Source organism: Aquila chrysaetos, chromosome Z (assembly GCF_900496995.4).
Source record: "Aquila chrysaetos chrysaetos chromosome Z, bAquChr1.4, whole genome shotgun sequence".
Classification (NCBI taxonomy): Eukaryota; Metazoa; Chordata; class Aves; order Accipitriformes; family Accipitridae; genus Aquila; species Aquila chrysaetos.
Window position 1 is genome coordinate 33,182,196 of NC_044030.1, and position 15,262 is coordinate 33,197,457.

Genomic DNA, 15,262 nt, shown 5'->3' on the forward strand with positions numbered 1-15,262 from the left:
CACCCAGTTATGTTTTAATTAAGACTTCTCATTGGAATGCTTTGTATTAATTCTGAGTAATGTAAAACATCAGTGTGGCTGGAATTGCACCTAGGAGGTGCTGCAGTGAAGCTGGTCAGATAATGTGTCCTGATGAACTCTACCACAAGGTGAGCATTTAGTCACTATCTTGTTATAGCTCACTTCAGCCCTTTCCTTTTGTCCTGGTTTCAGCTGGGATAGAGTTAATTATCTTCCTAGTACCTGGTATAGTGTTATGTTTTGGGTTCAGTATGAGAAGAATGTTGTTAACAAACTGATGTTTTTAGTTGTTGCTAAGTAGTGTTTATACTAAGTCAAGGATTTTTCAGCTTCTCATGCTCAGCCAGCAAGAAGGCTGGAGGGGCACGAGAAGTTGGGAGGGGACACAGCCAGGGCAGCTGACCCAAGCTGGCCAAAGGGGTATTCCATATCACGTGATATATCATGCCCAGTATATGAACTGGGAGGGACGTTCGGAGTGATGGTGTTTGTCTTCCCAAGTAACCATTACACGCGATGGAGCCCTGCTTTCCTGGAGATGGCTGAACACCTGCCTGCTGATGAATTCCTTGTTTTGCTTTGCTTGCATGTGCGGCTTTTGCTTTACCTATTAAACTGTCAGATCTCAGCCCACGAGTTTTCTCACATTTACCCTTCTGATTCTGTCCCCCATCCCACTGTGAGGGAGGTGAGTGAGCAGCTGCATGGTGCTTCCTGGGCAGCTGGGGTTAAACCATGACACCTTTTTTGGTCAGTAAACACTTCCTCAAAACTGTGGGTTACATACATAATGCTTTGCCTTAGGTATTTTAATACTTGTTTAGGGTGCTTAAGTTGATTAGCCCTTGTTCAACTGTGTAGTCAAACTCAGCTGATATACACGTGCTTACATTCTTGAAATACTTTTTGCCAGACTGTTAAAAGCCAAATAAATTTGTATAAAGCATGAATTTTTAGTGTTTACAGCTCAAGCTCTTACTCTTTTTAAACTCTAAAATGATAAACCCCATTCTCCAAGTACAGCATTTTGCAGGTCTTGCATTTTGGTGAACAAGAGTCTTGGTAATAGTTGCTTTAGAGCCAGTAAGCTGGAGTGAATAGCAGCATGGCAGAGGGCACATGGGCTGAAAAGTCAAACTTGTGTATTTTGTGTACAGAGCACCCTCTTCTGCAACTTAAAGGTCACTAACTGGCAGAGCAGTCAGGAGGCTTTTCCACAGGTTAATTGCTGACCTGCAAAAAGCAATTGATTTCACTTCTCTCCTGAAGTTTCTTTAGGCAGACTGCACAATGATGATTATTGCTTCTGTGAATTGCATTAAGATCTCATGGAAAGCACTGAAAAAACACCTGTAGGCAACAGGGGTGCATAGGATGCAGCTGTAGTAGTTAAGGGAGTGTAACAGGTCCCAGCTCCTATACCCAAATCTTCATACACTCCTCCCCCCAGTAAAGCCATCTTTAGCATTCTCAGGGTGGAATGGCACTTCAGAGACTACTGTCTTAATACCTTTAAAAGTTTATTTGTAAAATATAAATGGCCGATAAACCATTGCTACCAAGTTGATTCAGAAGGTTGCCTTATGGCAGTTAACTCAAAGGACTTTTTTTTTTTAGTAACAAAAGCATGGGCTGAAAAATAGGAAAGGGAATTAATAGGACTTTTTTTTTCCCACATGAATGCAAAAATTAAGTTATTTTATTGTTTACTGGAATAAAAAATAGAGAGGTATATTAAAAACAGTGTATTTTTTTTTTAGTAAAACTATTTTCCTTGTCACCAGCATTGAAAGCAAAGAACACTCAGGATGTTAGAGGTGTGCTTTATTCCAAAGTTTGTTGTTTTCTGACAAGAGGTTGATAAATCAAGCACATTACCCAAAGCACCAGCTGGACACTAGATTAAAACAGAAAACCCAGGAAATTTTAATTGGCTTCTTACCTCAGGATGAATCTTCCTGATGAGTGTAACTTAAAGAATTGGTTGGATTCTGGAACTTAATTGGTTGATAGTAGGACTACAGGCAGTAGCAGGCAAAATTTTACCATCTTTTCCTTTGAGCAATCAGACCATTATTGTGCTTTCATTTGTAAACTGCTGGTCAAAATCAACCTAGTATTAACTTGAGTGATCTTTAATTTGATATTAGCAAAGGATTAGCTAAGTTTAGGGTAGTTCAGAGTCTTTATACTCAACATTTTGCTTTGTTAGTGAAAACAGGTACAAAGAGGAGGAAAAATTATCAATAGTTGCAACTTGCCACATCTCTGTAGTGGACATATTCAGAGGTAGGTCCCTGACTTGGAATTTAAACATCCAGATAGGTTTGTTATGTTCTGCAGCTGGATTTGACAGTTACACTGACCATTTTTTTTTTAGGACTTGCTGGAGACCTTTTTATTTACTACCTTTAGAACCTTAAAGTAGCATTTGCCTTTCAAATCTTACACCACCTCACTTGCCTGAAAATAGTATGTGCCCCATGCTACTTTGTAGAGATACTGTAACTTGCTTGTACATTATGCATCAAAGTTCACAACAAAACAAAACCGGGCAAAAAAGAGCTTCTAACAGCACTCCTCAAAAGAACATATGCAAAAATGACACTTTGAAGACCAATGGTGCCATAACAGCTTTATTTTTTACTTAATACAAGGCAATTAGAGTGCCTTTTAATACTTCACATAACAGTTATTAGCAAATACAAATATATATACTTTTTTTTTGCTTTTAATGAAAATGTCCATTTAAGGATTTAACTTAGAAATTTCAGTTGTGAAATCCCTCTAGATTTTGCAAAGTTAACAGATATTCCAGTGCAAAAATAGATCCCATTACAGATAGCATAAAGTGCTTGGAATGAAGGACCAACTACAATTCAGGAGGGAAGGATAAGCACAAAGTGGTGGTTTAACCATGGGGAAAATACAACAACTCCTTACTGAAATACAAATGTACTACAAAGAGGGATGCAACATGTCGATAGTAATAAAGTTTAAAATAAGTTAACACCTCAGTGCAGTTTCATTATCAAGAGTGGTTCATATACTGTATGTGACTCTAGAGTGATTTTTCCCCAACACACACTTAAGAGTGAATTAGTGGCTGTCTGAACTTACTCCATGACAAACCTTCATGTGAGAGTTGCATTATGTTTGTCCAGTACAAACAAGACAGATCAGAGCTATGAAATAGTTCGGTTAATATCCATGGTTACTGTAACATTTTGTCACAGATAGACTCTGTATAAGCTTGACAGTCACAGGGCAATAGGAATCAAGAATCATTTTGCTGGGCTAAGGAAAGAGAATTATGATGTAACTGTTGTTTGCTGCTGAATGAATCATTTACATGAGCAGTTAGAAAAAGCAAACCACAGCCCTTTCAGGACCAAATCTGAATCCTCCTAGAACTTGTTCTAGTTCTACATGCACTAGTTCAGTGCAGTGCAAAACTTAAGCCCTTCACTTCGGTGACTTATGCTGATTTGTAATAGCGATTTTTAGCAGTGGTAAGCCTTCAATACTACTTGTTTCAATGATACCATAACATATCTGCAGCCTGTTACAGAGAAGTCATGGCTGTAGCTCAGCTGTTCAGTTAATTTTCTGCACCTGGAAGTCTGGTGTGTTCATCACCCTGTAACTCATCCCCATAGGGTGATGATGCCATAAAGGTAATAACAAAGCATGTTTTAATTGAGGTATACCAATCCCCATTACACTCCTTTCTCAATCCCCTTAGCAATGTATTATACAGATTTAAAAAAAAAAAAGTATGAAAAAGGCACTTCAGCAGAGCATGTAGTAAGCTCTTACTTTATCCCAAGGCAGGACACAGCAGGGACTGGGAACTTGTGCTAAATATTTAACTGTTTTTTAAAAATGCTGAATAGGTCAGAGTTACCAAGTATACCTGGAAATATGCAATCAACCTTCTTCAGGCTCATGCCAGCCTCTTCACTGTTTGTTGGGCTGCTATGGGCATTCACAGAAGAAAATGGTGCGTGATTAATCCATGGTGGAGTAGCATCAAGAACTAGTGCAGAACCTGTACAAGTATTTAAGGCAGAGGCATGACATACAGGAATAGCCCAGGAACTGCACTTAGGTTCAAACCACATTACTGAACCTATTTGTGAATATAAAAGCAAGACAGAGGGGCCCGTAAGTGTATTAATTAAAGCATACTCTCCCACGACTGTTGTACAATGTGAACAAGAATTGGTTGTTCTTGCTATATAATATCCCCTCTAATATTATTCTGGCTTTGTAAAACTTTAAAAATTTTGAACTATCTTATCCTTCAAGGGGATTTTTACTGAAGCAGTTTGTCACATGTATAATAAAGGGTGTACTCTCCAGTTAGGGATCACCTAATGACTGAAACTACACTGCACAACAGAAGCAGAAACTTACACATTAATCTAACATTATACCAGTTTCCAAACAGGAACATTTTAGGTGAACAGCTTGCAGTAATTGCAGATAGCAGCTGATTGCTAGAGTCTGGAACTTGGTCAGATCATGAATGTAGCTATCGCCAAATGGATAGAATGAGAGCATAACATTGCAGGCATAATGTAAAGAAATACTGTGGCTACAAAGATCAACTGAAAGCACTTTCAATCCCTAATTATGCTACCTACCTATTCAAAGTCATAAATAATACTGTTAAAAAAAAAAATCTACATCTCATTTCTAGTTTTATCTGGCAAAGCCAGAAATGGCAACATGCTTGTGCTAAGCAGTAACTTCAGATGATGGGTACCTTTCTGGTGCAAAGCAGGGGTTACAGAGCACATATTACATATCTGAGTGACAAATCTCACGATTTAGCATTTGCTCGTGGCATTAGCAGCTTGTACAACTACTGAGTTTGCTGCTGTGGTTCAAACCCTAGGTCTGCTTCTCACCCACTTCCTCCTACTAGGTGTTCATGCAGTTGCTGCAGTACCTCAAAGGAGCAGGAGAGTACTTAACTACAAAAAAACCTAGTCAGAGTATGTTATTGGTTGTGATGCTGGTGGGACAATCCTGTGCATATGCAGGGTTCACAGTTCTGCATATCACCATTACTGATTGAGATGTATGGATATGATGGCCTGTCTCTTGCTGTCCCATCTGCACAGTACTGTTTTGTGGCCCCAGATTTGTCACCAACTGACCTACACCAGTCTAGGAAAAGCAGCTAGTCCAATAAGTTTTCACAACCTAAAGCTGCAACACTGGTGGTGACTTTTGCCACTGACTGTGTTGGTGCATTCATTGCCAGCAATGGATGTAGCACCAGGAACTTCCCACTCCTGACATGAATGTTTTAAAGACTGAAACATGCATGTCTAAAATATCTATAAATAACCACTGGCCATGATTCCTCAGTGAACTATTTTTGCAACCCTAGTGAAAATATACTGTACAGGACAAGATACAGTATGGTTGAAACCCCACAGCATCTAGTGGGTGCTTTACCACAGCTTCAGAGTTATACTGTAATGAGCTAAGTTCAAGTCTTTCACTTGAGAACAGTACAAGACGACTCTATGAGGCACTGCCCCTGTAAAGGAATTTTGCTTTCATTGCATTGAATTGCATTGCATTGAATGGTTATCAGTAGAGTGTCCAGTTTCTCTTCCTCTAGCTTCTTCTTTGGGAGTATCCTATACCAGGAAAAGGAATTTTGCATTCTGCTCATCATTTCTTTGCTGAAATTGGCTCACACACAACTTTCTTTTACCTTCTCATCTTGCAGGAAAGAATTAAGGATTGCAATGTCTACCACAGTCTGGTTTTTGTGCAGTGACAGATCCTTAGTGTGGTCGTCATCGCTTTGGTCCTTAGCAAAATTTACAAATACCTACAAGAAAAAAGATCATATCACACATCACCCTGGATTTTCATTAATTCAAGAGCATTTTATACACTGGGCTTCCTGAACTAGTCCTGGGATTCAGTACTCCACTAAAATGCCCTTAGGTCCAGTAAACTGGTGAATTTATTCCTAACTCTGCACGAAGAAGCTTTTGGCAGACAGGGTACTAAAAACTTACTTGGTCAAGTGTGGTCTGAGAAACGGAGTAGTCTTCTATGTGGAGTCTCTTTTTGTTCTGGGAGAGAATACTGAATATTCTGGCCAGTGAGGATGGTGAAGAGGGAAGCTGGTACTGCAGCATATTCCGATGCTTTTCCTTCAGGACACTTCCAGGGAAGGCATGCCCAAAGAAATCCTCAACAGGCTTCAGGTCTGGGTTTGCCCCTGCAATTCTCACCACTATGGTGTAACCATCTCCAAACCTGTAAACAAGAGGGCCAGCACAGGAGTTAAGTGCCTTTGAAACAGAAGTCCAGCTTAAAATCCAGCAGCATCTCCCATAGCCAGAATAGCAATGGGAATGCTGCATAAGGAATTAAGTCTGACTATCTCCCTAAAAATGCAGGCAACTCTGTTGTGTAAGTGAAAAGAATATAGCTACCTGTTCTTTAGATGCTGGACGCTGCCCAAACACCTGAACCGCCCATTCACCATTATCGCCATTCGAGTGCACAGGGCTTCACATTCTTCCATGCTGTAGGCAGAAGTAACTTCATTAGCACTGCAAGCGGCGAAGGGCAGAGCAGCCAAGCAGAGTTTAGCTTCCAGCCCTAGTAGATGCAAAAGCCAGGGTATGATACAATTGGGCTGCTACTTGCCTGTGAGACGTGAGCACCACTGATCTCCCCTCTTTGATTACACTCAGAGCACAGTTCCACAAGAAACGACGTGCTTTGGGATCCATCCCTGTTGTTGGTTCATCCTGCAAAATATATACAAAAACCAGGTTATGCTGTATTCTACCAACAAATACCTCATCTCTGAAATCACGTGTCCATTCTGATTATGCATACTGGAAACACTGAAAATAAGCAAGTTTCACTCATTTTCCAAAATGAGAAAATAATTTATGCTCCAAATTTTAAATTAGCAAACATGTTTTTCAGAACTGAGAACTACTGCTTATTCTGCAATTGTAACTTGTTGAAATACCCAGTTCTAAAGCAAGTTAAAGTCAATTAGCTTGTTTAAATAGAGCACTAGACTACTTTCTCCCACACTATGAACTTTAGTAATCCTAAGGTTTGTCCTTGGTTTTAATCTAAAGAATCCTAAAATATTTATTTCCAATTTTCATTGAATTATTAAAATCACAGGACTGGTTCTCCTGCACAGTAAGATTCACTTGTGCCCAGCAGGAAGGCTATTATTTTTTTGTAGGTATAGAAATCTTTGCAGCAGCACTAAGGTGGTGAAGATGCTACATAGCCAGCAGTTTGGCATCATGTTTAAGACCCTCACTTCCCCACTGATTTTTCAGATATAGAAGCCCAGAGGCACATTATAGCTTGCACCTACATTTAAATAGGGAATCTTTATTTCCATGTGCTCTTTGCTCACGTTTAAGTGAATAATGATATATTTAAACATTAGTTGGCTGTGAAGTATCTAGTCTTCATTTGAACCTGCTTTTTCTGTTTTCCAAGGAAAATGTTAATGAGCAAAAGTTGCAGACTCACCAGGAACACCACAGGTGGCCCTCCAATGAGAGCAATGGCTGTGGAGAGCTTGCGCCTGTTCCCTCCACTGTAATTCCCAGCATATTTTTCTCCGTATTTCACAAGGCCTAGTTTCCGAATTGCCCACTCGCCAACCTACAAGAGACAGCACAATACCGTCTTGAATCAAGCACAGCAACATCTACACAGTGAGATTTTCCTTATCAGCTTTGGCTTTAAAAACATTTTTCAGAAGGGCCACTCATCTGAGGATCTAACGTGGCATGGATATGGGTTTTGAAACACCCTGTTCGCCTCTAGATCAGGATATATGCAATCCTGCCCCTGGGAGGCCAGAAAAATCAAATGGCTGCAGCTCATTGGCCAGTGAGCATGAGTTCAACATCAGTTGAGCCATGTTAACCACCAGGGCAGTGCTCTTAGCAGCACTGGCTTTAGCTGGCTTTCCAGTTGCTGTAGGCTTGCAGCAGGGACACGGTCCCTACTGACACACAGCAATCCCACTGTGGTGCATCTTAGCCCTTCAGACAGATGGGGAGGATCTGGTTTGTTATTCAGGAGTATATATCAGTAATAACTGGCGCCAATAAGCAGGCATTGTTGCCCTGGGGACTATAAAGTGTTAGTGGGAAGAGATGGAGCTACTACTTGGATCATACTCAGAACTGGGTCCCTTTTTATATGGGTGTGCTGGTTTTGGCTGAGACAGAGTTAATTTTCTTCACAGTAGCTAGTATGGGGCTATGTTTTGGACTTGTGCTGAAAACAGTGTTGATAATACAGGGATGTTTTTCATGATTGCTTAGCAGTGCTTACACAGAGTCAAGGCCTTATTTGTTTCTCACACCACCCTGCCAGCAAGTAGGCTGGGGGTACACAAGAAGTTGGGAGGGGACACAGCTGGGACAGCTGACCCCAACTGACCAAAGGGATATTCCATACCATATGACATCATGCTCAGCATATAAAAGTGGGGGAAGAAGAAGGACGGGTGGGAAGTTCAGAGTTACTGCGTTTCTCTCGCCAAGTAACTGTTATGCGTGATGGAGCCCTGCTTTCCTGGAGATGGCTGAACACCTGCCTGCCAATGGGCAATGGTGAGTGAATTCCTTGTTTTGCTTTACCTATTAAACTGGCTTTATCTCAACCCATGAGTTTGGGGTTTTTTTTCTGATTCTCTTCCCCATCCTACTGTGGGGGGAGAGAGCGAGCAGCTGTGTGGTGCTTAGTTGCCAGCTGGGGTTAAACCACAACAATGGGACTGGTGGGAACATTACACAAAGGAACTCACCAGCAACCTTCGAAGGAGCTTGCAGTTTTCACCCATCATCACTACTCTCAAAGAGGGACTCAAGCTACCTAGATATACCCCAGGCACCAGATCTGGCCCTGTCCAAAGCACTGTGTACAGCTGTCATCTTGCTACCTACAGCAGTTGCTGTTCTGCAGCATGCAGGACACATACGGAGAAAACTGCTGTTAACTCAAGGAAACAGCACTGAGAAGGGTGCTGTATGGTATTGGCATCTGTCATTAATTGCCTAAAGAGTGTTAGTGTAACCCCATGTCTGAAAGCTGAAACAGCAGCTCTTTAATGATGCAGCATGATCAACTGAAAAGATGTTAACAGCCAGCATGAGGCTTCTGTTAAGCTGTAGAGTTCTTGCTCCCTGGGACTTTGAAGAATTAATTCTTGACAGCAGGTGAGGTTCTGCATGACCTGCAGCTCCACAGCCCTTAAACTGTTAAAGGGAAGAAATCATTCAGTGGACAAGTGCATCCACTATGAGAATGCAGGACCCAAAGTATCTGCCCTTCCATTTAGTACACTTTTCTAGGCAGCACTGAAAAACCACAGCAACTTTGGTTTGCCCTGGAAGGAAAGGGGGACAGATTTCACCATACAGTATCTTCAGCAGCTTCACATCATGGCATTGCATGTGTTGTAGGGAAGGCGCATGCAAGCAGGAACAGTTGGTCACTGGGGTGAGTTCTATGGTGTTCCATTTACCTTGCAGACTTCTTTCTCTGGAACACCTCTCAGGAGTGCAAAGAACTCCAAGTGCTCTCGCCCTGTCAGCAGTTCATTAACAGCATCGAACTGTGGGCAGTAGCCCATGTTCTGATGGACTTCTTGGATGTTGGACAAGATGCTGTAAAAGAAAAAACCCTTTGTTAGAATTTCACAAGTACACACTGCTATTTTAGGTGCTAAAAGGAGGAAAGTGAAACAGTGGTTTTCAGATCACTGAACTAACAAAAATACAGGTTCCTAGAAGTCCATCTTGGCTAAATTATTTTTTCTCTCTCCCCATATACCCCTTCTTTTTTTTAAATATGACATTTAAACATGAGAAGGCAGGTATTCAGAAGTGACTACCAGACAACATCAATTTTCCTAAGCCACTGAAGCACTTTACAAGACTTGGCAAAGGTCTGAAACAGCTGCCAGGAGTTGAAAAAGGGAAAAGTGGGGCAGAGTTTAGACTTGCTGGAAGTGGAACAAAGGCTGTGAAAGCTGGAGGAGAAAGCAGCGAAGGACCTGCTTTGACATAAAGCAGAGGAAAGATGCATGGTCTTTCACCTGTTTCCTTTGAGGAAAGCTTCTCCTCCTGTCACATCTGTATCACCAGTTAGCATCTTAAAAGTGGATGACTTGCCAGCACCATTTACTCCCAGGAGTCCAAAGCACTGGGGATACAAAAGAGCAGATCAGCACAGTGTGTTTGAGAACACGATTCAGCTGCATTATTTTCAGCACTGACAAGATGGGAAGGAACAAACTTGACCCTCAGGACAGCTGGAGGGAGTCTTCAGTGCATTTTCAGGAAAAAAATTCTGGACCTTCCTTTTAAGTGTAAACCTTTAGGCTGGGAAAATGAACAAACTCTGGTGTCACCTTGGTGCAGTGCTACCACAGCATATCTGTGCCAAACCTCGGGGGGTACCAGAGTTTGGCCTCTGATCTCAGACACTGAGACCTCGGTATCTTCTTCAAAGACACAGAATTAGAAACTGCTTCAACTTCCAGGCAATTTCCTTTGATGTAATTTGAACATCATCTGTTTCTGATCTTACCCTACCCTTTTGTTGTCTGTTGCTCATAAATACTGTAATAATAGCAAAGCAATGAATTTGACAGATAAGCTTACCTCTCCAGGGGGGATTCCAACACAGATCCTATCAACTGCTGGCTTTCGCTTCATTCTGTAAATCTGAAACCAGAAGGAAAAGAATGAGAAGGACAATGTCAAAGAGAACTATAATTAGAACCATAAATATTCAACACTCCAACCATGCTCTGGTTTTGACCCCACTAAATTCCTCTGAATGAGGCTTCTGGTGAACTGCATGGTTTTGTGCCAGCAAGTCTTAGGAATGCAGAACTTTTCTGTCACCTTGGTTAACTCTTTGATTTCCAAGATGTCACTCTGTCCTCCTCCACTAATTATCCTCTGTCTCTCTCTTGTTACATCCTCATCTTCATCATTCACAGGAGGCAGCTTGGCATAGACAGGCCTGGAGAGAGCAACATGATAAAGCCTTAGCAGAAGATGACAGGGCCTCCATAGTTAATATTCTCCCCACTTCCTGGGGGATAACAATGAAAACTTCACCTGCCTGCAGGGGTGAAGTGGAGCAGATAACCTACCTGGGTTTGATGAAGAACCTGTACTGGATGAGCACTGTGATAAGGAAGAAGACAACACCCTCTACCGCCATGGCAAAAAGGTTCCTTCCCACCAGCTCCCACGACAGAGGCGACACGAAACGATTTTCTCCTGCCAAAACGAGATGAAGAGCACAGTCACCTTTCCAGAGCAACCAGAAAAGGCTAGCATTTCTTCCTGTCGAGCGTACCAAGTTGGGCACTGGGGCAACTGGAGAGCCGCCAGCGGGAGGAGGGAAGGGATAAGACCTCACAAGGGGCCAGTTGTGGCTGCATGCACATTTCTTACTGTAGCAAAGTTGGGATTTGGGCCCAGAGAATTTAGTCTGCCAAAGAAGAGCTGATCCACCTTCCCGAAAGGTTAGTGAAGCACAAAAAGACTGTGACTCAGGCTTGGCATCTGCATCCCAGAAAAAAAATACCCAGCTTTCCAGAAGCTCATCCATTCCTTACACTTGGCCTAATGATCCTCTCCATACAGCTGGCTTTATGCATCTTTGTTTAATGCCCCTAATAACTCAAAACTCTGGGGATCCATCTACCAGGCCCTCTTCAGTCCTTGTAACAATCTAAAGAGGACAGCTGTGGAGACCTCCCAGCTTTGATCAGATCCATGCTCAAAACTGTGCACTTTCAGCTCCTGAAAAGTCAGAGGAACAAAGGGTGCTCAACCAGAGCAGACTTGAGCTTCCCCTGTTCAGTTCAGGCCACTGTCCCCGTGACACACAATTTCACTTACCAAACCTCTCTAGTGCATCAGCCATGGCCTGGTTTTTCACCATGTCAATGAGTCCACGCCCTAGGCAGAAGTGGGGGAAGATGAGGAAGACAGACTTCAGGATGTCATTGATGTTGTTCAGCTTCTGTTAAGACAAAATCAAGTGCCAGTGAGCCATCTGAGCAGAAAGCAGCCACCCTGCCAAGCGTGACACATGTTGTGATTGACCCCTCCCTCCCTCAACACTGCAACCCCACAAAAATTCAAGGATTAAAAATACTCTCCCAAGAGCCAGTGCCATGGCTCCTCTGGACAGTCAGTGTTGTTGCATTGCTCAAGATGTTATTAATACAAGCAAACTGCACTGAAGGAGAGATTCTTCCAAACACAGTCTAAAAGGCAGTGTCTGTACATGATAACATGCAAAAAGGCTACAGGTTGAGGAGACAGGAAAGTTGTGCTTGCACAGACTGGTTACCTCAGTAGCTGTGGGTAGCCCCTCCCTATCCCATACTGGAGGCTCTAATCCTTTTCCTTTGTTGTCTTCCAGTTGGCTTAGCCCACGGGTTGGACTGACAGCAGCCTGAGGAGAAGTTCCTGTTCTGCCAGGCACTTATCTTCAAGCATGTACATGTTTTTACTGAGCTAAAACAGGCCTTGTAACAAAAGGGACCGTCACCAAGGACTGCCTCCTTATCCCACAGGCAGTGGTACAATCAACAGATAACTCCCCCAGAGGGTCTCCTCAACCTCCTCCCACAAGGAACACCTCACAACAACACTGGTCCAATGGGCCTGCTAAGACATCTTGTGTTGCATACAGGCTTTGGAAAATCTGAAGTGAGGTGTCTAAGTTCCCAATACAGTTAGAGAGGTATCTACCACAGGAGGCAAAACTGAGGGCAACTAATGCTTGAGTGCTTGAAATGGCAGACAGCTTGAAAATGGCTTGAAATAGTAGACAGAAGCTGCCTCTTATAAAGAACAAACAGGAAATTCCATTTGAACGTAAGAAATTTTTTTTTTTTTTCCCCCCAAGGGTGATTGAGAAGCAGAAGAGGTTGTCCAGAGAGGCTGTGGAGTCTCCATCCCTGGAAATGTTCAAAACCTGATGGCCCTGAGCAATCTGCTCTAGCTGACCCTGCTCAGAGGTTGAAATAGACAATCTCAGGAGGTCCCTTCCCACCTTAACTATTCTGTGAACATTGCTGAAGTGGGCTTTAACCCATTTGCATCAGAACCTGTGTTTAAGCTGCTGCAGTGGCTAATGGGTACAGGCTAGGGGCTAGCCTTCCTGGAGAACTGGCTGCTAAAGACAACATGGCACCAACACGGAACTAGATCATAGCAGCACAACAGTGAGGAGCTTCTGGGGAAACATACGTTGTTGGTGAAGAGCTCCAGGACAAAGGTGGCCACACTACCATTGATGCCAATGAAGAGGTTCACGCTGGTCAGCACAACATATGCTGTGCTGGGGATTTTGAACACGAAGGAGGCTGGATACATGAGAGGAGTAATGGACCATCTGGCAAGAGGAAAGGCAGCAACATCAGGTAAGCACCTTCCAAGTCTAAGAGCCTTCCCAGTCATCCTTCTGATGAGAAAGCCCTTACCCATAGAGAAACAGAAGGAGAGCCAGCACAGGCAAGTTGGAGGAGGATACATAGGACTTCTGCTGGAAGCAGATGAAGATAATGATGACTAGCGTGGCTGGAACGATGTAGTTGCACTGGAAGGTGAAAAATACAGCTTCAGATTTGTTTCCAAATAACAAAAAAAATGAAAGGCGTCTTTCTGCTCTGAACCAACAGTTTTCAACATTCTTCAGTGTTCCCAAAGCTATTCCCAATGGGAGACTCCTAGGAGTGTCACATGTGTGAACTACAATGTAGTACACATTAATTTACATTTCTTGGTCCCTCTGGAAGTAGTCAATAGACTCTCAGAGGTTCTGGACACCACAGGTTGAAAAAACCTGCTTTGAACAGAGCAGAACAAGGGGCTACACAAGTAAACATTTTGGGGCAGGTATTTAAGAGTGACATAACAAATGCTGATGACTGAGCTTATGGCTGCCCTCCCATCCTCTGTTCAGTGTTCCTTGTCCCACTTTGGTGAACCACTGCCCCAAGACAGTAAACACAGAAGTCACAAGCACAGTAGTAGTTATTCACTGAATTAATGTGGTGCCCACTGGCCCCAACTGCACTTTGCACTTCAGTGCAACAGACACACTGCAAACACAGAATGGAAGACAGTTTAGCACAGTCACAAAGCCCTTACCATATCCCAGACAAAGTTGGCCAGCCAGTAGATGACAGGCTTCACACCACTGATGAACTGCAAGTGTTTGGCCTTGCTGACACGTTCCTGGATAAGGAAGACCACAAAGCTGGCAGGAACAAAGGACATGGCAAAGATCACACAGATGGAGACTAGGACATCCACAGAGGTGGTCATCCTGGACAAAAAAAGAAGCAAGCAAAGTGTTTGTATGCTGGTGCTGGCTCCTTTGAGATGAAATGAGACAGCTCATGCAGGGCAGTGCAGAAACCATTTCTCCTTCTGCCGTCCTTGTTTTGTAGGGTAAAAGATTACCACATCAGGCTGTCTTAACTGCACAGTTTTTCTCCAGCCATATAAGAAAGGAACATACAGAGCCTGTTGGCCTCTCAAGGACAGCACCACAACCTGGAGATTGGTTGGTAACTTCAGTACAATACACTGCTTTCTGCTTTCCTTACCACTGACAGTTTCCCACTTCATGCATTTCTTGGGGTTGTTGGGGGTTTGTCTTTTTTTTTTTTTTGTGTTGTTTTAAAGTTCAGAGGTATCTGACTGCCATCTGCCACTGCTCTAAGATTTGAAGGATGTATCTGCAGAGAGCTTTTGAGTCCCGACTGTGATTGAGGTGGTAGTGGACTAGTCAATGCTCCAGTGCAGTAAGCCCTGTGCATTACTGTGTGCCCCCCAGGTTGAGACAGTGAGCAAAATTGAACAGGATCTATCAACGGTTCCTCGTCAAATGGTGGCACCTTGGGACAAAAGAATGACCATGTTCATGGCAAGCCACCTTTCTGGATATGGTTGAAAGGAATTTTCCAAGTGGCAGAAGGTCTGAAGATTACACTGGTTCTTAGAAACTGCAGCTTCTAGGGACTCAGAGACATAGAAAGCTTGCACGGCAGTGCTGTTCAATGGCAAGTGCTCAACAGCACACTGCCACCTGCCCAGACCACAGAAAATAATGCCAGCATATTCGAGCCTAAATGCCACAGGCCACTGAGTATCTGCCAGTG

The 15,262-nt window shown here is 43.0% G+C and overlaps 1 protein-coding gene across 6 annotated transcripts in view; it reads right to left on the reverse strand.

The window, feature by feature from the left end:
* Window positions 1–2,641: 2,641 nt before the first annotated feature.
* ABCA1 (ATP binding cassette subfamily A member 1) overlaps window positions 2,642–15,262 on the reverse strand; it is a 96,808-nt gene continuing 84,187 nt past the window's right edge. For 5 of the 6 annotated variants that reach the window (XM_030003576.2, XM_030003575.2, XM_030003573.2 and 2 more), the window contains 14 exons: window positions 14,247–14,424; window positions 13,577–13,692; window positions 13,344–13,488; window positions 11,982–12,105; window positions 11,225–11,354; window positions 10,971–11,091; window positions 10,725–10,787; window positions 10,157–10,263; window positions 9,584–9,725; window positions 7,573–7,707; window positions 6,712–6,815; window positions 6,495–6,587; window positions 6,072–6,315; window positions 2,642–5,878 (listed from right to left, as the gene is read on the reverse strand). In XM_030003576.2, the coding sequence (XP_029859436.1) occupies window positions 5,738–5,878; window positions 6,072–6,315; window positions 6,495–6,587; window positions 6,712–6,815; window positions 7,573–7,707; window positions 9,584–9,725; window positions 10,157–10,263; window positions 10,725–10,787; window positions 10,971–11,091; window positions 11,225–11,354; window positions 11,982–12,105; window positions 13,344–13,488; window positions 13,577–13,692; window positions 14,247–14,424 (1,843 nt within the window). In that variant the 3' untranslated portion in view covers window positions 2,642–5,737. The remainder of the gene's footprint in view (window positions 5,879–6,071; window positions 6,316–6,494; window positions 6,588–6,711; window positions 6,816–7,572; window positions 7,708–9,583; window positions 9,726–10,156; window positions 10,264–10,724; window positions 10,788–10,970; window positions 11,092–11,224; window positions 11,355–11,981; window positions 12,106–13,343; window positions 13,489–13,576; window positions 13,693–14,246; window positions 14,425–15,262) is intronic. The other variant, XM_030003574.2, reaches the window with a different exon arrangement.